Source organism: Ornithodoros turicata, chromosome 2 (assembly GCF_037126465.1).
Source record: "Ornithodoros turicata isolate Travis chromosome 2, ASM3712646v1, whole genome shotgun sequence".
Taxonomy (NCBI): Eukaryota; Metazoa; Arthropoda; class Arachnida; order Ixodida; family Argasidae; genus Ornithodoros; species Ornithodoros turicata.
The window spans coordinates 47,826,039-47,851,463 of record NC_088202.1 but is presented as its reverse complement, the minus strand read 5'-3'; the positions used below and the strand labels follow the sequence as shown (position 1 = coordinate 47,851,463).

General features: G+C 46.3%; 1 protein-coding gene across 1 annotated transcript; it reads right to left on the bottom strand.

Annotated features, from left to right (window-relative positions):
- Positions 1 to 2,448: 2,448 nt before the first annotated feature.
- LOC135384603 (uncharacterized) lies at positions 2,449 to 3,621 on the bottom strand. The gene has a single exon (XM_064613801.1). It carries the CDS (start codon positions 3,619 to 3,621, stop codon positions 2,449 to 2,451), a length of 1,173 nt encoding a protein of 390 aa, XP_064469871.1.
- Positions 3,622 to 25,425: the final 21,804 nt, after the last annotated feature.

Here is a 25,425-nt window from a genome sequence, read left to right as displayed (position 1 = left end):
CATAGTCTAGCCTTGATCGGACAACAGAGGTGAAAATACGGTGAAGAGTGTGTTGATCTGCTCCCCAAGATCTGTGTGAGAGGACTTTTAACAGAGCCAAAGACTTTGTACATTTCACTTTCAGGCTACTTATATGTGGCAAGAACGTGAGTTTCCTATCAAAAATCAGGCCTAAGAATTTGTGTTCTGGCCTGATGGCAAGAGATATCCCGTTCATATAAAGAGATGGGTCTGGAAACACCCCTCTCCGCCTTGAAAAAGGCACACACACAGTTTTATCTGCTGAAAACTTGAAGCCGTTCTCAGTGGACCATTTACTCAGTTTGTTAATGGCAAGTTGCAACTGTCTTTCGCATATGGCTAAGTTCGAGGATGAACATGAAATCTGTAAATCGTCGACATAGAGTGAGTATGTGATAGTCGCGGGTATAGCTTTGGCAACAGAGTTCATTTTGAGAAGAAACAGGGTGACACTCAGCACACATCCCTGCGGAACGCCATTCTCTTGTACAAACAGGCGGGAAAGGGTTGTACCAAGTCGCACCCTAAACATTCTTCCACTGAGGAAGTCTGAAATGCACTGGAAGAGGCGGCCGCGTATTCCACACGATTTGAGATCAAGCAATATACCGTATCGCCACGTTGTGTCATATGCCTTTTCTAGGTAAAAAAAGATTGATACACAGAGTTGTCTTTTAACGAAGGCTTCGCGAATAGTGGTTTCCAGGCGAACAAGATGATCAGTGGTAGAACAGCCAGCCCGGAATCCACACTGGTATCTGTCAAGCAGGTTATGCTGTTCTAGGTAATAAACGAGGCGGCTGTTGACCATTCGTTCGAATGTCTTTCCTAAGCAACTCGTGAGTGCTACAGGCCTGTAGCTTGTTGGGTTTGAAGCTTCTTTCCCTGGCTTCAAAAGCGGTATGATTGTTGCAGTCTTCCAATTGGAAGGAAGGTGCCCATCTTGCCAAATTAAATTGAAGAAATATAGTAGTGCTTCTTGGGAAGTTTTAGGCAAATGCTGGAGCATGGAATATGTTATACGATCTGGTCCAGGTGATGTTTGCTTTGTTATAGACAGAGCTTTCAAGAGTTCAATCATTGTGAAAGGCATGTTGTAGAGGCACCTGTCACCTCCACTGCTTTGAATTGTTGCTTTTTCAGCACTTTGCTTAATTTTTATGAAGTCTCTACTGTAATGTGACGAACTGGAGACGTTTTGGAAGTGCTCGCCAAGGACATCGGCCTGTTCACTCATGTTTTTGCAAGGTACTCCATTAACATGTAAGAGTGGTATTGTGAATCCTGTGTAATCACCCTTAATTTTTCTAACTCTGTCCCAAACCACTTTAGAAGAAGTGTTGCTGTTCAAAGATGACAAGAAGCTCTTCCACGATGCACGTTTAGCTTCTTTTCTTGTCCACTTGGCTTTCGCTCGAGCTCTCTTAAATTGGATCAGGTTGTCTGGAGTCGGGTACCTACGAAAGACACCCCACGCTCGATTTTGATCTTTCCGCGTTTTCCCGCATTCATCTGTCCACCAAGGTTTTGGACGCTTGGGGCGACGGCCAGATGTCTGCGGGATAGATCGCTCAGCAGCATTTATAATTATCCCGGTGACAAAACGGTTTGCATCTTCAACAGACCTACCAGCTAAGGATGATGCCACAAGACTGGCTTCCTTTTGGAACAAGTTCCAGTCAGCCTTGGACAGTTTCCATCGTGGTGGTCGTGTAAGAAAAGTGTTTGTGGAACCACGAATTGTCAGGACTACGGGGAAGTGGTCACTCCCACGAGGGTTCTGTTCAACGGTCCAGTCAATACAATTATAAATGGAAGGACTACTAAGAGATATGTCTAAGGATGAAAAACTTTGTGTTGAGGAGTTTATATATGTATGTAATCCTGTGTTTAGTAGACAGACTGGTCGTGAAAGGAATAACCTTTCTACCATTTTTCCCCGGCTATCTACCTTTGAACTGCCCCACAAGGGATTGTGGGCATTCAGGTCACCTAGAATTAGGTATGGCTGAGGAAGTTGGTCACAGAGCTGTTCCAAATCTCTCTGTTCTATTACCACTGAAGGGGGCAGGTACAGTGAACATATCGTAATGACCCTGTCCAGGCATACCTGGACAGCTACTGCTTCCAAATGTGTCACGAGTGGGATCTGTTTTGCAGGTGTGGATAGTGGAAGGACCACAGCCACACCTCCAGATGTACGTGTGGTGTTAATACGATCCTTTCTGAAAACATTGTGCCTGCGAAATGGGTTTACACTTTGTTCATTCAGATATGTCTCTTGTAAGCAAAAACAGACTGCATTGTATTTTTCAAAAAGGTCGTGAATGTCATTTATATTTGAAAAGAGGCCTCGACAATTCCACTGAAGGATTACCTGTCCCATAAAGAAAGTAGTGATAAATAGCAACAAAGAGAGACTGTACATTATGTGGGAGGTGTAACCCTTGGGGGCTTATGTTTCCCTAGGGACGTTCTACCCCTGCCTCGGCCTCCTTTTTTCGTTCTCTGTTCCTTCCATGGGGAAGGATTGGGGGGAAGGCTTGACGATGATTTCTGCGACATGCAGTCATCATCGTCAACATCCATCGTGTGTGTGGCAGCCTGGGATGAGCCCCCTGTGAGCCCGTCCCAAACTGACAGCTCGCCATCAACCTCCGTAGAGGTTGTGGCCGCTACTTCCCGGCTGCCCACCTGAGCAGCTGGTGCCAGCGGAAGCAAGCTCTCCGCAGGCTTTTCTTGTGTGGGGGGAGTGTGGGGTGGAGACCCAGAAGTCTGCGTCTCCACAGATTTCCGCAGTGGTGCCACTCCCCGGCGCACCACTTCGGAGAACGTGCCTTTTCTGGCAAATTCTACCTGTGTCTTTGCTTCTCTGTATGAGATATTCTGTGTTACTTTCATTTTGAGTATTTCTTTCTCTTCCTGCCAACGGGGGCAGGACCTGGAGTAGACTGGGTGGTTCCCTTTACAGTTTGCACAGCGGACTTCGTTTGCACAGGACTCTGCAGAGTGGTCCAAGCCAGCACATTTTGGACAGATCACGTGTCCTCGACAGACCTGCGAACCATGTCCAAAACGCTGGCACTTGAAACAGCGTCGCGGATTCGGGATATACGGACGTACATGGCAGTTAAGATAGCCTGCTTTGATGGTCTGAGGAAGCCTGTGCAATTGAAAGGAAAGGACAATGTGCCTCGTCGGGATGTCTTTACCATCCCGACGCATCACAATTCTCCTCGCCGTCACAACGCCTTGGTCTTTAAGCCCTTCCTCGATCTCAGTGTCTGAGCAGTCAAGGAGTTGAGACTCTGAGATGACGCCCTTCACGATGTTAAGTGTTCGGTGTGTGGTCACAGTGACTGATATATCGGCAATTTTGTCAAGTGATAGGAGAGCGGAGCTTTGTTGCCTTGTGGTTACTTCAATTTGGAGATCTCCTGTGGTCAGCTTTCGAGCATTATAAGACTTCCCTATTGTCCTTTCTAAGTCTCTTGCAATAGTGAATGGGGATACCTTAGCCATGGGTTTGGTCTCATCTTCCGAGTGGACTATGAGGAACTTCGCAAACCAAGGTTCAGGAGTCAAGTCGAGGATTTGCATAGCTGGTGCATCGGTGCAGCGCCTCTTTTGGCGCTGATCATGTTTTTTTTATACGAGATGAATCCATAAAAGAGAAGACTGATTCAGTGCAGGAGGTGTGTCGCCCACCATCGAGCCCAACGAGGGAACGTGTCCCACACGCTAACACTTGCCTCTGCACTATATCCAAGTGCAGCTTCTGGAGAGTGAAAGACTGCCCAAGGTTGACCCTTGCCGCCAAAGAAGGTGAAAAGAGGAAAAGGAGAGAAAGAAGGAGACCAAGGAAGAGAAAGTAATGAAAAGGGAGATGGCGACTAGCTGAATAATCCTGGCCGGGTCTTCCAGGACCACCCGACTATGGGAAGCAGGGGCCAAAGCGGTGTGTTGCTTTCCCGGAGGGGCCCAGAAGGGTCCTAAACAATCTCCGGGTCCACTCAACCGCCAGGATCCCCCTTTCCCCATACACGGGAAAGCCACGCACAGCTATACGTGGGGGTCTCCCTCCTGCGGCGACCCAACCGTTGGTGCAGGAGGGGGCTACTGCGGCTGCTGCCGGGCGATGGGGGCGCCAAGTTCCCGACGCCGGGGAACAATTGATAGCCAGATAGCTGAGCGAAAGGGCTCATTGCCATCGCACTCCTCAATAATTATTTGAAAAGAGAAAAAGAAACAGTAAATGTTGACGTCATTTTCGTTTGTCTTGAATATTTTTTTGCTGAAGTTGGTCGGTCGCTGCAGTACAGGTGCCGAAAGCGTCCGTAGTAAAACTTAGATGTTGGAACTTTTATTCAATTAATGAGCGCGTATGGAAATGAGTCACTCTCTGGTCAGCTCTTGGACAGTGTCTGAACCACATTAAACAAAAAGTAATTCGATACCGCCAGCCGGTTTTCTGTTGTTCATCAGGGGGATTTTCGTGAAACATCCGTTACAGATGGGATACACGGAGAAAGAAGGAAATCAGTGACAAATCGGTGAGCACTCGTCAGAGAGTTCTAGGGGATAATGTATGTTACCGTTTTACGTGCGATATGGACGACGCGCGTTTAGCGCCCGACGCAGTATGAACATATTTTAGTATAGGGACCTCCCGCCTGCAAGCTCTTTCCGTGAACAGTCTGAAGCAAGGGTCATCATTCGTCCTCTACAACTGTCCCGCACGACTTAAACAGCTGAAATGTAATAACAACCGACAAGATCTATTATGAATTATGCTGTACGAATATGTTAAATGTGATAGCGTTTATGCGCGAACGCAACGATGTTTACGTGAGACGGGCCATGTAATATTACATGTGGGTGAATCCTCCGTACTTTATGTGTACTTGGTATCGATCTCTCGATTGGTTGATTAGTGGTTTAGTTAATTAAATAATAATTAATAGTTAACCTGATACTAAGTAACTATTTATTCATGTGCACATAACCAATCAGAACATTCATTGATTGGTTGATTGAAGCATAGATGAGGTTTGATGCAGGGTGTCGAACCGCAAAAAATACAGGCTCGGTTCGGGTTCGGGTTCGCGTTCCTTTGATTTCGTTCCGGTTCAGTCCCGGTTCGGGCACGCCAAAAATAGAACCGGTTTGCAAACCGGTTCGCAGCGCCGAAGCGGTTCGCGAACCGGTGCAACGCTTTCATTTTCTATGTTCCATAAAACAGCTTTTATCAGGAAATGCGTGGCTAATAGCTTACTGCTGTTGTCTGCATTGACGTTTTTAGCGGTCAGGTACTTCCTTTAGCGAGAGAAAGGAGAAATGGATGAACACTTATTGTAAATAGAGTCCACGCTGATGAAGCGGTGTAGTTCTGCTACTTTCTGTTCCCAAAATCTCTTTTTTTCACACGCACAGTGCCAGCAAGATACACTTAAAGGAAGCCTAATAATATGGACAGCGTTACAGAGAGGACGGTACTTGCAGGCACACTGCATTCGCAACGTGAATCTATCTGAAACCGTACTGAAGCATGTCGCAAATAAGCCTGCCAGGCTTACTCTGTCCGAGCTCACAACAGTCTAGTAATTAATCCACAACACAAAGGCGGTGGTGGTGGTGGTGGTGCTGTTTGAAAGGACTCGCCGTTGTCGGCCTCACAGAGGTGGGCAGCGTCACGACTGACGCCCTGGGGGAATGTGCGTCCTGGGACGACTTCTAAGGGAACTGTGCCGACATATGTCTGAAAGCGACAACACAAAGGCAATGTGTCACGACACAATTGCACTACCAATAAGCATAACTGCATTTACTTTTCAAACCACGTCAAATCAAGCAGGCACCGTTCTGCGTACGCTCCTTCTCCACTTCTCATGTTTCTGACTTTTTTTTCATGTTTCTGACTAATTTTTACTGCTCACGTGTAAAGGGAAATGTTGGGCGCTTACTTAATCAGATATTTGTGCTATAGAGCAACATAACTGGCCTACTCCATTCCTTGGTACAAAACGTTGTTTAATGTCCGCATAATAAAACTACATGAGAAGTGTCTACGCAGATACAGTCGTTGAAATGTAACGTCATTTACGAGCTTATCGCGGGCATATTCCGTCGCCACTGTTTCCGTCTCCGCAATGAACTCATAAATGGTGTTGCATTTCAACCACAGTTTCTGCGCAGCACTTTCTGTTTTCATTTCTTTCGAATACCTGACGGTACTTTATACTTTCAACAAAATGCTTTGTTGGGCTAGTTGGTAATTCATTGTAGACAGGAAACACACAGCGCGAAAACAACAACCACGGGAGGAAACATAAGACACACACGGGCCCCTTGGAAACTGGGAGCTCTTTGCCGGAAGGTTAACGGTCCTGCAGTTGATGTGAAGAGCTGTGGTAAAAAACATATGTTGCCTTACGTGGAATGTCGCGTAAGTGTCGTGTACGAAATTCCCCTCTCCTGTGGTAGAGTGTACATCGGACAGACAGGTAGATGCATCAATGATAGAGCTAGGGAGCACGATAGATCGTTAAAAAGTACGGACAAATTGCACCTACCCACCCACTGTAACAAATGCGAATGTACCCCCGATTTTAAATCAATTAGGATTCTGGGCAGGAGCAGAGATAAGTTTGCCCGTGAACTTTTGGAGGCCTTCTTTATCGGAAAGAAAGGTTCTCTCTGTATCAGCGATACATCTATCTCGCTTGCCTCGGGTGAGAGGCGGTTACTTGAACAGGCGAAGAACTAGATAGTAGAATTTTTAAGTTGTTTTGCTTGTTCTTATCTACCTGGTTTTTTTTTCCCTTTTAGCTCTTTCCTGTGTGTTTCCTGTAGCTGCGCACCCTTCAGTGCAGTAAAGTTTAGTTGGAGTTAGCGCCCGTGTGTGTCGTATGTTTCCTCCCGTGGTTGTTGTTTTCGCGCTGTGTGCTTCCTGTTTATACTTTCCTTTTGGACTTTAACGAATGAAACTCAGAAGTTCAAGGAGTAGCCGACAGTTTCCCGAACCTTGCAGGATACTCCCACGAAAGCTTCTAGCGCACATTCCTAAAACACAGCGTACACCACCACTGCGCGTGCGCAGTAGCGGTAACGTTATCTAATAGCGTACCCAGAACGACCGACAACTCAATAAAACTCAATAGCGAGTTTTAGTGTTCGTACGCTATGGCCTTTGCGTACGTAAGGGATAGCGTTGGTGGTTCTGCGCACGCGCAAAACATAAAGGGAGCTTCGCGCCGTGCGCAGAACCACCACGCTATCCGTTACGTACGCAAAAGTGATAGCGTACGGTGCACTAACACTCACTAATATTAATGAAAGGTTTACGGGGAGTCGAGACACAACGATTGTGCTTCTCAAAGCAGGATCTGTTCTGGCACGACCGCGACGTTGTGAATCGCTGTCGCACCATCACCAACAGGGATCCATTGAGACGATCAAACACCGGACGTTGAAGACGAAGTTGTGAGAAAAAAAAAAGATATGCATCAGAGCTCCTTTGATGCATTCCGTCCAATTACTGAGAGCTCTACTGAGAGCTTTAGTATTTACTCAGCCTGATAGGAGGGAAGAAGTGGAGGCGGGCGCAGCGGGTATTCAAAGGAAGAGAAAAGCGCGGGCCAAGTAGGTGAGGGTGAGTTATTAGCTCTTTTAAAGCTGTGTAAGGGTATCATTACCTGAAAAAGCGAATCAGGTGGCTTTGCAAGCAGGGGCCATTACGATACGCTACGAGCAATATTCAAGGAATCAGAAACTGACCTTTAAACGGCAATGCAGGCAAATGTGAAACCAAAACCGTGAAGCTTGGCGGTGACGTCACATGGGTTACCCGTAACTCCACCTTCGGCTTCCCGTGAAGTGGTGCACCTGTTCTCATTCTTTTGTACATGGCTAAGCCCAATAAAGGCTTGTCAGTTTCGATCAACACGATTTCTGGTATCGTTTTTTACCCTGCCGCGGTCGCAGCTACCTGCACTTGTCAAATGCCCGGCTACCTTAATTGCGCTGGTCTTCATTATAGGACACACCAGAATTGTGACAGTTTTAATTGTCTCACTATGATAAGGCGCGTGCTAACGTGTACTCGCATTTTTGCCTAGCAACAGGGTACTCCTGATAAAAACAAACACAAATCCGCAGTAAAATATCGTCTGATCTAAATCGATTCTAAGCTCTGCATTCAAATGTAACATTCAGTTTCCTCGACATTCATTTTTCTTATTTAAAATATTGCAGGTTACACTAACACGGTGGTATGAGAATATATTGTGCCTTCAATATTGGCGATTTTCTATATGCTCACCATGCGTCACGGATTTTCTTTTCAGTGTGTGTCTCAGTTGCAAATGTTTGTCATTTTATTGCTTGACAAGCACGTGATATACACAGATTTCACTGTGTGGTACTAACGACCGTATTCCATAGGCTTCGACAAAGTTTATGGAAATATTCTGAGCGACCTGGCTTGTTCATCCCGTGTGTGTCTTCCAAGGCATAATCATTTGGTGTCGATCCCCATATTGGAGTTTCAGTTGTTTACAGCGCCGCACCATGTCAGCCGAGAACGCGCTGCTACGTATTTGCATATCATAACAGCAGCATGAAGGAAAGCGTGAAAGGTAACGCGGCTAGGAAATACACCGTTCATTGCCCAGAGCATTCGGAACTGCACCGCTAGGGCATATGTCTAGACATGCTCTTTACATAAGCCACAGCCCTGTACTGCGATGGAGAACTTGCTTTGTAACCATGCTCTCGAAATCTCGTGCATATATATGGAAAGTTTGCCTCGAGGGAGTGCATGCATCAGGATGAAACTTCCATGGCCATCAACTTTCAAGATTGCCTGCAGAATTTCCAATTCATAGACTCTCGCCTGAAGCTTGAAAACCTCTATCGTCGGTCAAAGAAAATCAATGAGTGCAATAAGAAAACAATTGTGTCATCTCTACACAATTCACGTCTGTTTCGGGTACATGCCGTGTTACGGAAGTTGTTCGCACTTCTTTCTCTTGCACACCCGCATATATCTTCGTGTAACGGCCTTTCAACACTTATGTTGGACTACCGCACACATTTACAAAAAGACGTGCTTTGTACCTTTAGATATCTCTCGTCCGCTGACGTCAGAAACCCGTGCCCGAGTGAACGCGAGTTGAAACAACGAATGAATGTTGCATTACTATACCCTTGTCACACGGGCACATTTAGGGCCTTTTATCGCAACTGTTTTATTAGATAGGGCAACAAGTTCGATGCCGCAGAGAGCGCGAAACAGTGCTGCGTGAATGCTTTCTATTTCAATAGTGGAATTTCCAAAACGCCTTGAGATAAGAGGTCCTGAATATGCCCGTGTGTCAGGGGTACTACAAGTTACCCGGAAGTTCGTAACAGAAATGCAATGTGCCGCAGGTTTTGCAGCACGCGGCATTTACTTTCACCTCTACGCTAGATAAGCTGATAATTTGGTGGTCCAGACACAACAATAACGAGTTTATTGGCTTATTTCGTTGATAGTTGTTGGTTGCATCTGTTGGTCGCTGTTTCACTCTCGCAGATCTGCCCAGGTAACTATGTGCTTCGGTAGGTTGCGATGATTATGGCCCGCTTGACTCTGGGCCTTGTACACGGAGTGCGTTAGCATATGCATATATTCGCATTACCTGCTCCAGAAACGTCAGTTCATTACACCCAGCTGCACATTCGTAGTGTAGCTGGCCTTTCAATGGAACAATGCGGTTACGACATGGACCAAAGACGTGCAATTGAAGTCGACGTGTAAGAATTGATTCTACTTAAATTAATGTCTCTCGGTAGAAAAGGATTCAATCGAAATGCAAATCTCTATCCGCAGAAAAGTAATGCAGTCCATACCGTATCTATACTAATAAGCCACCAATCAAATCCAACTCAAATACACGTGCCTTTCACGTGGATTTTAATCAGAATTTGTCAGTGTGGGATTCCCACTCCACAACACTGTTGTGAACATGTACTTTTAAACATTGTATCCTTCCTTCCATATGTCATTTAAGTTGGGGGTGGGTCACACTCACTGGTTGTCAAGTGTTAGACTGAAATTGTGACACTCACATGGCATCCCAAACTAGATCACATCACGACTTCCTTTTGCGCCAAGAACCGCCAATTATCATCATCATCACATCACGACTTCATTGCGCGCCTTGGAAAGCGGGACACCTGGTTCATGAAGCAAGACGACAACCAGGAGAAAACCCACAGACATATCAACGGATTGTGGCAAAGGAAGAAATACGTAGTATGTAATAACATATGCCCAACCCCTGCCTTCTCATCCCCAATCATGTCGGCGAACATTCTCGGCAAAGGAGTATAGTTCATTGTCGCAACAGATGTATTTTCCTTGAACGCGTCATAAATTTCCAACAATATCAAATGCATGTGATGAAACAGGGTCTGTATTTTCTATTGTACAGTGCTGGACTAAAGTTTACGGAACGCGCGAGCGATGTATTTTCTCCTCGATCGACACCTTGGCGGCGAGCGGAAGCGGGCAAGTTCACTCTGGTTCAATAGTTCAGAGGAGGGGAGAGGAGTGCGCCGGTAGCGACACCAATCCAAACCTCTCCACGAGCACATTCAAGTGATACCCAAACTGTTGCAATGTGTAGCAACCAGCGCACTCACCCCAGAGCTCTGACTCACCCACCTCTTTGGACGAGTGAACTCGCTCGCTTCCGCCCGCCCCTAGGGTGTCGCACCGAGGAGAAAATATATCGCTCGCGCGTTCCGTAAACTTTTGTCCAGCACTGTACTATTATTATTAATGTGACAGCTTTGGCTCGATAGGTGTTGCACCTTGTAAATCGAACTCCGAATCACTTGTATATGTTAGCACTATTTGGGACACGGTTGTCTAAGATCTCCAGCCCGTGGCGGAGCGATCCCCCTATCGGCGATGTCGCGCACGAAGTACCTACATCGACACCTTCCCCGAGGGGAGGCCGCGCTGAAATGCTCTCCGTAGGGGATGTCGCAGAATATGCGATGGTCCTTCCTCCAGACAGCTGGAGGTGCGTGACTTACCCTCGGAGACTGTGTTGGTATAGTTCCTTCGTGCATGACAACGCCGATTGGTGACTGCTCGGCCACGGGTTGGAAATTTTAGACAACCGTGTCCCAAACAGTAGATCGCCCACAGAGGACGCGAGCAATTCAGTTTCGTAAGGATTAAATTTTTACGCCATCTTATGCATGGAACTTGAAAACGGTGCACACTGTCTATTACATTGTACTGCATACTAGGATATGCCGTCCGTCGGCGTTCGGTTGATTAAACACCGTCCACGGAACGGCAGTTGTAGTCACCGTGCAGTCTGCCGTCAGATCAACTGCCTAGAACGAGGAACCATTTCCCCTTGCTTATCCAGCGCATTTGTCGTTTTCTCTGGATATATGGGGCAGCACGACGTACTGCCACTTGCTGTGCTATGGTTGTCTGCTAGCGCCCCGCTGCCTTCAAACCCCAGACTCCTTTCCTTTTTTTTTCGGAATAGCAAGCCGGCTCTTCGCCTGGCTAGCCTTTGCTTTCTTTTTTTCTTAATAAACATATCCCCCCCACCCTCCACCCTGACCGCTGACTAACATGTTAGCAACGTCGACTTCTTATCAGCGTACACACAATGATACAACAACTTCCACGCTGTACACTGATGGCGTTAGCAAAGCGGGTGATACCTGGGTGGCGACGCCACCAGCGTCAGTCGCCGGGGGGGGGGGGGGGGAGAAGACGGAAACGACAAGAGCGGTTGTAGAACCTGGAACTGTACCATAAAACCATAAAATCTGGAACTGTTATTTTGAATGCTATGCATCGGTACACAAAGAAGCGTAAAGGCCAGTTCCCACATATAGCGCTTTGCTACATAGCACTAGAAAATTGCGCTATATTTTCCTCCTCGCATTGCTACGAACCGCTATAAAACCGCTCTTGTCGAAGTAGAGCCCCGGTCAACTTTTCTAGCGCTATATGGAGCGGTGAGTCTGCGTTAACCAATCATGAGATTCTTTCAGCCGTGACGTCGCGGAAGCTGGGGTTTGTTTTGCCTCCGATCACTCGAAGCAGCAAGGCGGGAAGACGACGACGATGACGACGACGACGCGAAAATGGCCATGAGTTTCATCTGCCAATGCATGGGTGTTGGTTATAAGTCTGGTATCGCGATCACAGCATCCAAAGTGCCATCCCCCTTGATGCTGCGGATACCCGACGCCGACAGTAAGCAATCATGGTAGCACCGGTGCATCACGTCGCAAAAAGATATCCCGTGACCCCAGCAGGATAGCGCTATGTGCTCGGTTGTATGTGAGAACGGCAAACGGAAAAACAGCGCTAGGTTTCGAGCACTATTTTCTAGCCCTATAGAGGGAAGCGCTATATGTGGGAACTCGCCTTTAAGCAACAAGAATGAACCTGCCGCAACGGAATCTTAACACATTCGTTACTGGTACCTATCTTGCTTCAGTTACCGTTACGATTCCATACCGCTTTGTGGTACCACCCCCCAAACTCACACATCAGTTTGTTTGTTTCCCGTCGCTATTGCGGATGTTGAGACTGTCACGAAACTTAATACATGTACTTATATAATCTGAAATCTCTTTTGAGGACTTTAAGGGTACGTGCACACGACAAACAACATTTGTTCCAAGATATATTGAATAGCTGGTATATGAACATAGCTTTCATTAATGTTACTCATGCTTGTAACTTGCAAGTCACCATGAGCGTATAAGAACAATACTTCTTCTTCTGTTCACTATATACTATTCACATATATGTTTTAGTTTGATAGTTCATTTAGCTTTACTTTCTCAGTTAATTTTGAGTCGCTTCATCCAGCTTGATTTCATGAGTTATCTAAGTGAGACGTTAAATAACTGTAATAATCCGTGTCCTGCAGTACCCAAATTATTACCATAAATTATTTTGGTTTCCGTTTCAGGTATTCTGAGTGTGCGATATCCGTTCGATACTGTTACCGCTACCTACTATATTTCCGGTGTAATACCGTCTCCGTTTCTGTTACCGTGGTTGTTACTTTTCTGTACGTTAAAGTAAGTTTCGCTCTAGAAACCAGAATATAAAAGCAGGAATAATTATGCTGACTAGCTCAATACTAACAGTAGTACTAAAATATTTAACCTATTCAGTTCTAAAAAAAAAGGTGTCGAGTGTGTGCCCTTACAACATCGTAGAGTCAGAAACAATACGTGAGTGCCGTAAACAGTTTGTCGCTTCGGTAATTGGTGCCGTGCGAAACGAAACAAAAAAAAAAATTGCGAAGCAATTAACAAAGATCCTTTTCCTTTCTTCTTCCTTTTTTTTGTTTTTTGTTTTTTGAGGAGGCGTTCTGCCTTTCTGGGATTCAAGCGCACATAATCCGTATGTACCGCAAAGCAGCTCGCTTGCGCCCTCTGTCAAGTTGATGTCCGGCTTTCTTCCATCGCATTACCGCCCCCTTCCTCCGTCTTGGCTACACAACGTTCAATCCACGATGAACCTGCACTACTTTAGAGTGTCGCTAATGCGCCCAAAAAACCTTAATCATCATCATCATCACCACTTTAGAGTTACAAGCACACAACCGCATGCATCATCATGATAATAATAATTTGGAGTAGATTTGTACCTGTGCATAATCATTGCTGGCAAGATAATGCACTGCTCGCACGAAGTGGCACTATTAAGTAGAATTTTGTCCGCACAGCGAAGCGCACCCTCCAGCTCAGGTTTCTCTGCGAGAACTGTTCCCCAATAAAGCTGAGCAAACAACCCAGAGCCTGGTCGTGCACATTGAGGATCAGAGATATGTTCTTACGTCTTCTCGTGTCGCACATAGTTCACGTATGTCTGCGTTTTCTTTTCTGACAGTCAATAATAGGTACGATACAGTTTAATTAGACGTGGGAAAATGTGGAGCAGGTGTCGTGAAAAGGTATGGAAGAACGTGAGAAATTATTTGCGACGGTAGTTCATATCAGGGTCTGAAACCGAAACGGTAACCGGTAACCAAGCTGTTGAACCTTTATTTTTTTTTCGGTTTTCTCTAGTCTATGTTCTATCTGCAAGCTCAATGGATGTCGCAAAATGAGCTACAAAGTGCACACGGGTAAACGTGAACATATTTATCTATTCGTGAATATATTTATCTTGCGCTCCGAAAGGGTTGTGCAGTGCCATCTGTCAGGTCGAAAGAAACATTATAAGAAAAAATCATCCAGGCAAGAGCACCGCTAAGGGTGCTGCCCAGACGACCGTTCATGTTCATTTGTTGCTGTCTCTATTATCATGTGCATGTAACAAGCTACAAGGGAAGAAAATTTGCGTGCATTCAGCGGTTAACGAAACATATGTGGAAACAAACAACGTGCAACGCTTGATATCGCAAGTGATCGCAATAATACAGTTCATAACTCATAAGGGACGTCGCAAGATACGTACGTTGCGTATGCCATCAGATTATGGCTCCAAGCGCATAAGGTGGTATGTTGTGTACGCAACTTCTGAATGAAAAAAAAAAAAAAAAACATATGACGAAGTGATCTACTTTAACAGGAGCACGCGCTACACTACCAATCAGAGTTGTAAAGTGATACACATATCGCATCCAAAGTTCTTCGCGTTCACGCTTGAAGCGATTCGTATGAACCGGTAACCGAAATCACATATCACATTTTTCGGTTCAGGTCACGGTTTAGGTTAATTACCGATGGTGAATTGCGGTTACATTCCGGTTACGATTCCTGAAAAAAAAAAGGGGGGGGGGGGGTTCCAATTGGTTTTCAGTTCCATCCATGTTTCAGTCCGTGGTTCACATGATGAAACACCGAAGGTTTTACGTGCGTTTTACGTCGGTGATGCATGTTCGAAAAAATGCATAACATTAGAAAAGTTCCTTAAGTTCGCTGAAAGCGATTTCAGCTTCATTGGTAAGAAAATTGATTAAATACATGTATTGTAAAAAATGGCTGGATGGGAGGGGAGAACCTGTTTCCTGAGCACTGAAAATCAAACGACAATGCTGCTGAGGATGATGATTCGGGTTTTTATGGCGCTCGGACAACTAGGGTCCATAGTGCGCCAAAACAGTGGTGAAACTGGGATGGGAACGTGATCAGTAAAAAAAAAAAAAAAAAGAGCGATTGGGCGAGCACTTGACATATAAGGAACCTTTCTAGATTTATTTGATACAAGCTTTCTCGTGGTTGGACACGCTTCGTCAGGTATCTGACAAAGCGTGGTCCCACCACGGGAGGCTGCAACCGCCATCTCGCATGGCCGAGTGGATCGCGTGCTGGCCATGTCACGTCACGTCGCTCATGTCACGTCACGTCGAGACTGAGAGGTACCCGGGTTCGAATGCTGGTGCTGCCTGTGCTGCCAGGGCTTTTTTTTTTTTTTTTTGGGGGGGGGGGTTCCTCAGACGCTGTTAGACATATGTCTGCACAGTTCCCTTAGAAGTCGGCCCAGGACGCACATTCCCCCAGAGCATTAGTCTTGACGTTGCCCACCTCTGCGAGTCCAACAACGGCGAGTTCTTTCAGAAGCACTACAACCACCAGAGGCTGCAACCGCGAGAAAGTCTTCACGCTTTCTGCTGCAACTGGTGGGTGAGGCGGACAAGCAATAATTTTCGTTCGAACACTGGATAAACACGTTCGTGGGTCAATGGCGTATCAATTGCGTGATAAAGGAATTCTATTTTGCTATTGTGTTTATGTTCCTTTGAACACGAGTCTGTCAAGCAAGATGAGCGGCAAGGGAGGCAGAAGGGAAAGCAGCGGCCAGCTCTGACATATTTCAGCCTTGGACATATTTCTTCTGCGTAGAATACGTCGCTTCTATATGGCCAAGTATTTCGAAATAATGACACCGCACATGCCTCGTGTACTGATAAATTCTATTCGATAAATATCTCCTTGCTGTGCTGTTCCTCAGTTGAATTGCTGTTGTTCCCCTTGGTCATTCTTAGTAAAGGCCTATGCCGTCGCCACCTTGGCCACCTCACGTGGATGGGTGATGTGGCGCACACACTGACGGTACACTGAACCACGATGCGCGACAAACTGCGCAACGAGGCTGCTGCCGAAACTACTGGGTGTACCCTTTGAAGGGGGCGCACTACGTCCGAGCGGTCTGTGAAGGCTGGGAGAGAACACGGAATTTAGTCATTGTGTTTGCTGCCTTAAAGGAGGGAGCTGTTTCATGAAATAATATTTTGAAAGACGAAGAAATGATGAAAAACAACAAAGAAAACCAATTATACGTATAATGATGCGGCCTTTAACAAGGTGCAGGGTATGATTTGCATAACGTACCTCCCCGTGAAATGAGTTCTCTATTCATCTCATTTCCATTATTCGGATGCAGGCGGATGGGGACGGTATAAAACCAACTAAAAGTACGCGAAAAAGGAAGGGAAAAGAATACATACGTGCCAGCGAATTTGACAGCGACCCTCTTCGTAATTTTATGCAAATTACGTCCCATTTCTAGTGTCATTTTGACGCTGAAATGGAGTATCCGCCTTTAACATCTCGCTGCCATTCCAAAGGTTCAATACAGAGTATCTTCCATCCTTTCTGAAAACATTAAAGGGGCAAAATCTCGAGAGCTTCGAGCTCCGCATGCACCACATTCAATTCATTTCCATGGGTGCATGCAGTTTCGCGAACTTTGTGTCGCTGCAATTACTGAGCTACAGAGAGTGGAGCTCAGTGATTCAATGAAGACCGATGTACGAGACTTTCCCAGAGGTAAACTCATTACACTTTCAACCGGGAGCTCTCGCCATAGCCGTTGTAGAATGTGCCAAGCCAACCCGGTTCGCCTAAAGCAACGACTTGACATTTGTCATGTGATTTGGTAGAGGTTGGGGGCTCCAATAGGAGAGCGAGCCTCGTTTGGAATGCAAGGATTGTAAACGATGGCAGTGATTACCTCCGAGTTTAAGCGGCTGGAAGCAGTCTTTTCTCAGCGAATATGGTTTGAGTAATATTACAAGTACACCTGCTCTACGTCGTTTGTATAACATAATACATATATTATATGAGTTGAAAAATGTGGCCTGCGTTTGCAACAACTGCTCGACTTGATCAAATCTACCAGAAATCTACTGGGACATGTAGTTCCGGAGATCATAAGTGTTCCATAACTTAAAAACCCGAGAGGGGAGGAAAAAAAGTCATTTTGTCCCCCAGTCTAAGGTTTTTGAAGTTATGGATCTATACCACCAGCTCGCTCGCTACCTCTCTGTCCTCTCATTATCATAATGTTATCTGTGTACCGTGCGTCATGCAGTCCCGTCGGCCTTGGGGTAGTCGGTCACAACTCAGGTGGGGAGTTTCCCCACTTATCATCCTGGGCTTTTTTTGTCTTCCGTGCACGCTGACGTGCACCGTGTCACCTCTCTTGGCGCACAACGCTCAGCACTGCGTGATCATAGTAAAGTGTTTACGTCACTCTGAGAAAAAAGGGAGTAACGAAGGCGTAACTTCCCATTTTTACTCTATTTTCAGCTCCCGGTCAGTGAGTTACTCCCTCTTGCTCTCTGGACTTGCAAAGTTACTCCCTCACTGTAAATAATTACTCCCCTTTCCTGTCAAAATTTTATTCAATAACTTGCGAGTGAACACCATTCCCAGAATTGCGGGACACCTCTTCTTAAAGTTGGCTTAACCTGCGAACTCGATGCCCTCCATTGAAGCTATACATTCCGTCTCCTTTCCGTAAAAAATCCATTAGTACTGAGGGTTTGAAAAAAGTGTCCACATCTAGGCGTGACGGCAGAAGGTTCCTCGATCGTCCACAAGTGGATGGTAGCTTGAGACCGTCACACTTTTTTTCCTGAGAGACTTATTTTTGCCGTGTTGGCTTCATGGCAGAATACATTGGCGTGTCTTAATCCTTTAATTACGTCAGAACTAGGGCTTCCCCAAAAAGTGTCCACATTGGACATGAAAGACTGGCCTGTCTTGTGCACTCTGCAACTTTATGCGCAGTTGCAGGAGGTCCTAATTTTTTTCCCACGACGAAAAAAGTACACGATAGGCATACGATGGCTTTCCGAGTATTTCTAACCAAATTCTTGGCGCTGTGTTGTTGCGTTGCTGGTCTCGTGGTATAGCGAGCGCGTTGCGGATTTGCTTTCTTGGGTTCGATACTTCGTGTGGTACTTTTTTTTTTCATATCGTATTTTTTTATTTCATTTCTTAGAATTCAGGTACACTCGCTCATAAAATTGGCTTTACCTGCCTGGAGATCACTACCGTAGGCGAGACCTAATTTAGTAGTTTCGATAAGATAGCATAGTATACTGAGTGTTGCACACAGTGTCGCCCACACCTGGAAGTATGGATTAGTTCATGCCTGTCCCTGTAGAAGCAGAACGGCTGAACATTCGCCAATATGACTCTTTCGTTAACTAGCTTAACTTGTGTAGTTGCAGCTCCTGTGTGTCGGCGACAGCCCAGCAGCTAGCGCATTGGTACTACATTGGTACTGATTAACGAATATGTCTGCCATAGCGATCTCTGGACGTCCCTGTGTACTGTTTTTTAATTGCAATAGAAAATATTCTCGAGTACATCGTTCACATTAATTTCCACTAAAGGTTACACTAAGGCCATAGCTGCTTTGCATCATGAAACTGTTCACAAATAGACCAATCTATCTACCGTGGCGTCCCTCATGATCATAGTCGGCGCCACCAATTATTAATATTAAGACCATGCCTTTCTCACGCGGACCAATCATTTCGCTTCACGAGCTTCTATAGCGCGATTTTTGATTTCGCAACGACATTCAACCAACAGAAAAGGCTTGATGCATATTTCAATTCTGAAACACGCGTTGCGTTTTTTTTTTTTTTTGTTTTACCTGAGCACGAGCTCTCGTGCATGCCCCGCGTGTTATTGCCATGCAGATGACGTTAAAAGTTCTCTTTCTTATCTCTCCTCCTCGTCCCTCCCCGAATTTTTCCTCCTCCCATATCCTCGTGCAAATCTGTCAAGTCGGCTTTCTTGCATGGTTGTCTGCTATACCGCGAAGCCGGCTTTCTGTGTCGTGTTCCTGAATTCTGGTCATGCGCCCTACCTCCCGTGTGGAGATTTTCTACTTACCACACTCCAGCTATTCAGCTGTTGTGTCGTCATGGTAATTTAGTCCTTAGTTTTGCACTAAATTCTCAGTTGGTGAGGATTTCACCCTTACGTAAGAACATCGCGTGGCATGTGACCTTCTGACAAGCCAATTTTTTTAATGATGTATACCACGTTCGAAGGAACTGCCCAATGAAGGCTCCCTTCAAATCCGCGTAAGCGGTGGAGGGAGGTAAATGGGAGCCGATCCGTCGTATACTGGAGAGGGGTCCCTTGATAACGCGATCCGCCCCCGGGTGGGCCGTGCCTTTGAACGCGCTACCTATCCAACGGTCGTCGGGGCGGCACGCTTGCAGTGCTGTTTCCGGGAAGATTTTTTCCTAAAAATGAAGGCTACTGGGGCATGTTTTCTTGGATAAGTAGTTCTTTGGGACTACCAAAATTCGCATCCTCCACGTTGCAGTGCATGACTCCCCCCCACCCCCTCTTGTGTACCACAATGACGCTTCCCTTTCACGTCGCATCGAGCGAAGTACGGCGCAGCGGATGGAGCTGCTCATTTGTGCATATGCACGCACACACAAAACAAAAACTCAAGAAACAACATGGATTGCAGACCATGTGCAGATGTTCTCGCGTGAACTGGTTTAATGGTGTCAGCGTGACACCTGTAAGTGGTGTCATACTTACTCCTTGAGAATGGAGTAAAGTGAAACTCCATCTGGAGGGTGCAAATTTTACTCCCAAAGAGAGTGTTCCTTGGGACAAGCTACTTACTCCCCTAAAGGAGTTGTGACGCCACTTTTTTTTCGCAGTGCAGGCTTATCTTTTATACATGTATTGAATGTTGAGAAACCGTTAATGTGTAGGTGGCAGTCCTTTAGTCATCAACGACTGTTCATGGCTATCACGTCCCGATCGCATGAGGCGTTTTATGAGCGGCAGAACGCCGAGCTTTTTCCAGCGCCAAGCGACGCTGTCGAGAAACTCCCAAAGCGAAGAGGAGGTAGCGTTTCCACGACGGCGGGTGGACGGCGTCCCTTGAGAGCGTTTCCGTACTCTCACAAGGAAGGAAACTCCACATAAACACTTTTATTAGAAGTGAAAAGGTCTCAAACATAGGTACTTTTGGATGATAGCATTTTGTAACGAACAGGGTACTGCATAAACAACGAGAATACCGCAGCAATGAGCACGCGGGGAGCCATTTGTTGTGAATGCCGGTCACGCTATTCACAAGGAACCAAAATACACGAAGCGAAAGCAGCATAACAGTTGGCCTCTCCATCAATCTGTTGCGCACTTCTCCTTTTGTTTTGCATGCTGGACGCTCACACAAGAATTACGTTTATAGCATCCTCAACATCTTGTTATTTTCTTCCGAACAATCTGAGGAACTCCGCGTGACGCTATCTACTGGGTCTCCTGAGAACTGGCGCGACCGAATGGATGTAACCTAATCTCTAATTAGCCACTTGCGCGCGTCGCTTCCGTCGCTTGCTGTCGACGGCTTCAAGGACGGCGATGGGTCTCTATTGTTCTCTGCCGGTGCGACGTGTGGCACGCTTGTCAACAATCGCGATGACGCACCTATGACAAAACGCCTCATATGTGAGCAGCGTTCCAGGACACCCCCTCTGAAACCCGGCTTCTCCTGATAGCAGAGGACTATGCAAGGAAGCTAAGTTTACAGGGTGGTGCGTGAGTCACATGACGAGGAAAATATTTAGGCAGGGAGAGGGTGACATATCTGAGGCGAACAATTCCCTTCCCGCGGCGAGACTTGATAGCAACACCGATAACACGCGCGTAAGTGAAGGAAGAAGTCCCAAGCAGCACAATGAACTGAAAGTCAAGTGCAATAGGGGTGGACGGTACAGGTCCCGACAAAAGTTTACGGAACACGCGAGCGGTGTATTTTCTCCTCGGTACGACACCCTAGCGGCAAGCGGAAGCTGGCGAAATCAGGCCAGTTCACTGCCTCAGAGGGGTGGACGACTGTGCTCATAGCGACACACAGCGGTAGTTTCGGTATGATTACTGTTGTATGTGCCCGCGAAGTGAGTTGGATTTAACTGTTGTGCTCGTCAACAACTCGTGACTCACGTCAGTTGTTTATCAATCAATCAATTATCATGTGAGCGTCAGTTGTTTATCAGCTCGTCACGCGTCGTCCATAATAAAGCAACTGTTTACCAGATACCTTTCTTTCTCTTGTCTACATATGACGGCTTTCCAATAAAAGCAATACGCCGTAAAGTGCTGCCACTATGATTCATCCTTGGTATCACGATGATAGCGGCGAGCTCCCTGTCTCAACAATCGTTGAATCACGTGTTGTTGGCGAGCAAAACAGTAAAATTCAACTCACTTAGCGGGCACATACAACAGTAGTCACACCGAAACTACCGCTGTGTGTCGCTAAGAGCGCAGCCGTCCACCCCTCTAAGGCAGTGAACTGGCCTGATTTCGCCAGCTTCCGCTTGCCGCTAAGGTGTCGTACCGAGGAGAAAATACACCGCTCGCGTGTTCCGTAAACTTTTGTCGGGATCTGTACGTGTCTTATCGATGTTCTTCAGTTCCACGAGGCTGTTCAAGGCCTTCCACCTACCCGTCCTCCCCTATTGCACTCGACTTTCAGTACATTTTGCTGCTTGGGGTGATATATAGCAGTGGAAACGAGTATGAGACTTTCGAGCTACATTCCATTTCCTTTTTTTTTTTTTTTCATTCTATCCCCCTCCCCCCTTTCTAGCTATCGGCAGACTGCCAGATGAAATTGGCAGTTTGGCGCCTGTGATTGCCTTCTGGACGACAAATTGACGAAATCCGACTTCTAAGGGAGCAGCAAGAGAAACAGCTATGGTTCGCAGACGACATACAGACTACGTAATTAGGCGACGATATCGTCGATATCAGCTTCATACCAAGAGTTATTGGTAGCTAAAATAGACGAAATTGACAATCTGGCTCCAGTGAGTGCCACTTGGGCGGCGATTTGACCAAATGTCTGAAGTATAGTTTGGACTGGTTGGTATAAATCCATTTCCAAGTAACCCAAGAACAAACACGAGATAACGACACAGCGACTTGTGTGTGGTCTTTTCTCATGTTTGTTCTTTGGCCGCTTGGAAATGAACGATTTTACCAAACCCTACTTCTCAGGGTGCAGCAGCGAAAACAGCCTTGGGCCGCGGACTTTAGCTAATAAATATGGATATACAGACTACGAAATTAAATGGTGACATCTTCGATATCACGTGTCAAGAGTTATCACGTGATAAAGTATAATGGAATGGAATGGAAAATTTGGCGGTTGTAAGTGCTATCTGGGTGATGATTTGATCAACGCGACTTCGTTGGTACAGAAACATTGTTGCAGAACTAAATACATTATGAGTACATTATAACTACATCATACATATATAGAGTATAATACATAATACATTATACAGTCAACCCTCGATTTATGAACACCCTCGGTTCCCCGAAAAACCGTTCATAAATCGAAAATTCAGTTAACTGAGTGCTATCAAGCAAATGGAACAGTATTTCCGAGTTGGGATTGTGTTTATAATGCCATATATTGTGTAATTTTGGTTTTGACCATGCCTTCTGCTGTATCAATCTCACAAAGAACAGACGTTAGCGCATTCACACTCTGTTTATTGTGCAATACTATTGTTTAATTTTGCTTTGGATCATGTCACCCGCTGTGTCAATCTTGGAAAGGAGAGATGTCAACACATTCGCACTGGACTGGACTGGTCTCGGATTTCCTCCGGTATTTTTAACCTCCGTTTATTAATCTCCGGGTGACAGCGCCCACCTTATTCATCAACTGAGGTCAGAAACACTCGGTCGCACCTTGTGCGACACCGGAAAACCCATTTGTTGTTCCGATTTCGAGAGGTTAAGAACCGAGGGTGCAATACCTGGAAAACGTTTTGTCCGTTCAGGCGTCATTCAAGACCGCGGAATTATCCCTTTGAAAGTTTCTGGACCTCGGAACGATCTGTTCATAAATTGAGTGCAAAAACGCTGGGCAACTCCTAGTTGGTTCCCAGAAATTCCGTTCATTATTCGAATATCGAGGTTTATAAAACGAGGGAAAAATGAATGGAAAAAGTTTGGTTCCCCGTGCTCGTGTTCATAAAACGAGGGAATTCATAAATCGAAGGTTCATAAATCGAGGGTTGACTGTATACAGTATAATCCCAAATCCATGCAGTGGCCACGAATGCAGAAGGTCACCGTCCCGCGAGGCGGTGAAGAAGTAGAGAACACTGAGGGGAATTTGATTTTAGTGTAATGACAATACTGTTGACGCATGCTTGTCGGTATAGTCACAGGTGGATAGGTCACAGGGCGATTCACAGTAACACAAGAACAGACAGGCGTTGTAGTTTCTAACTTGATCCAAAACCAGAGACAGTTTGTCTGTTAGCAATATTCGCCGGAAGATTCTTCCAATCGTGGACTGCGCGAGGAACGAAAGGAAACTTCAAAGGCGTCGCTGCAAACCGGATTTCCTTGTAAAGCAAAAAAAAAAACAAAAAAACGCTTATTCCTTCAGCCGCTTGCGTCTCCTATCTGATGTGCCAAATTAAATTAACTTTCGCTTAATTGGAACAGATACTACAGCCCGCTTGGCCTTAGGGTGTTGTTCTATTGGTATTAAACTAGCCCAGTAACATAACGCAGATGCGAATGTAGTTGTTACCTACAGTCTTTCGGAATGGTTCGTTTCACTTGAAATCACGCCGGCATCTTATCACGCCCTGTCCCGTATCTTGGCTTTTTTTTTATTCTGTGTTAGCGCCGCGAAGCAACTGTGACTATGAGCGGCGTACAGATGTGGACAGATTGAGAGAGGGCAGCAGAAAGGAGTGGGGGACAGGGAGGTTAGTATGCGTCCTGGGCCGACTTCAGGGGGAACTGTGCCGACATTCGTCTGGAAAGTCTTCGGAAAACCCAGGGAAAACCTCAGACAGCACAGCCGGTGACAGGAGTCGAACCCGGGTCACCTCCCAGTCTCGGCGTGGAAAGCGATCATCCTAACCACTATGCCACGGGAGCTGGCATATCTTCGCTTCTAAGCGCAGTGCTTTGTGAGGCCGACAACGGCGAGCCCTTTCACCAGCACCACCATGCTAATGCAGTGTCAGCCGCAACAACAGCGACGAACAATGCCTCCCGCGGTGGCTCAGTCGGTAGCGTGTCCGCCTGCTGATCCTAAGATCGCGGGTTCAAACCCGCCCGAGGATAGTGAGTACTAGGTGTGAGGGTTCAAGTTCCTCAGACGCGCCGTCTTCCGCGAAGGACGTTCAATGTGGTGTACCGTCTGTCGAGATTTGGGCGTACGTTAAAGAGCCCTCAGGTGGGAAAAATTAATCTGCAGACCCGAGCACAGTATTTACTGAAGCACTCGATATTTATTTTGTTTCCCATTTAATTGGCATAAACGCAATTGGGGCCTACAACAAGGCCCCCTTCCTGCATACGAGCGGAGCGCCTGCGGGACGGGCGACCGCGACTGCTGCGAACGGGCCATTATTAGAGCACTAGAAAGACAAGTTTCAGAGTACCGCCAACCGCTTGGCTTGACTTGGCTTCGCCTCATGTAACCAGGCAACGACGCCATTTCCCTTCCACGCAAATTGGGCCAGCTGTGTTGACGCTCTGCGACAAATGCAATTTTATGTAATCTCGCGTGAGATTACCTGTGCTAGACGATCCCAGACGGTACATAAACGATACTGTCTGTACAGGTATACGGGCATAGCCAATTTCAAAGCGAAAAAAGACCTCCTAGGTAGGGAAAATATGATACCATTTATACAATAATTTGACTTGAAAACATAGGCGTTAGACTGTAGTATTTTAATCAACAGGGCCAGTGATCTATGGGAGCATTACATGTACAAGAGCTAACCAACTGAATAAATAAATGGAAGGGATATGGTGGATCACGGTCACGTGGGTGGATTCGGCCAATAACCATCGCGGCGGCAAAGGGAAAAGGCTGGCGGTACTCTGAAACTTGTTTTTCTAGTGCTCTAGCCATTATTGACCATGCGCGCCGCCCCGTCTGTCCCCCACTCTCTCCTCGTGTCTACTCAAGCACATGCGCTCTTCCTCTGTGACACGATGTATCCACCTCATCATGTTACCATACCGCTTTCCTTCGACCTTCAATATTATCCGGCACCGAAATCTTCTTCAATAAGTCCTGTCCGCTCA

Bases quoted from the DNA above. Each gene is read 5' to 3' on its own strand.
- LOC135384603 (XM_064613801.1), bottom strand. From the start codon at position 3,621: ATGCAAATCCTCGACTTGACTCCTGAACCTTGGTTTGCGAAGTTCCTC.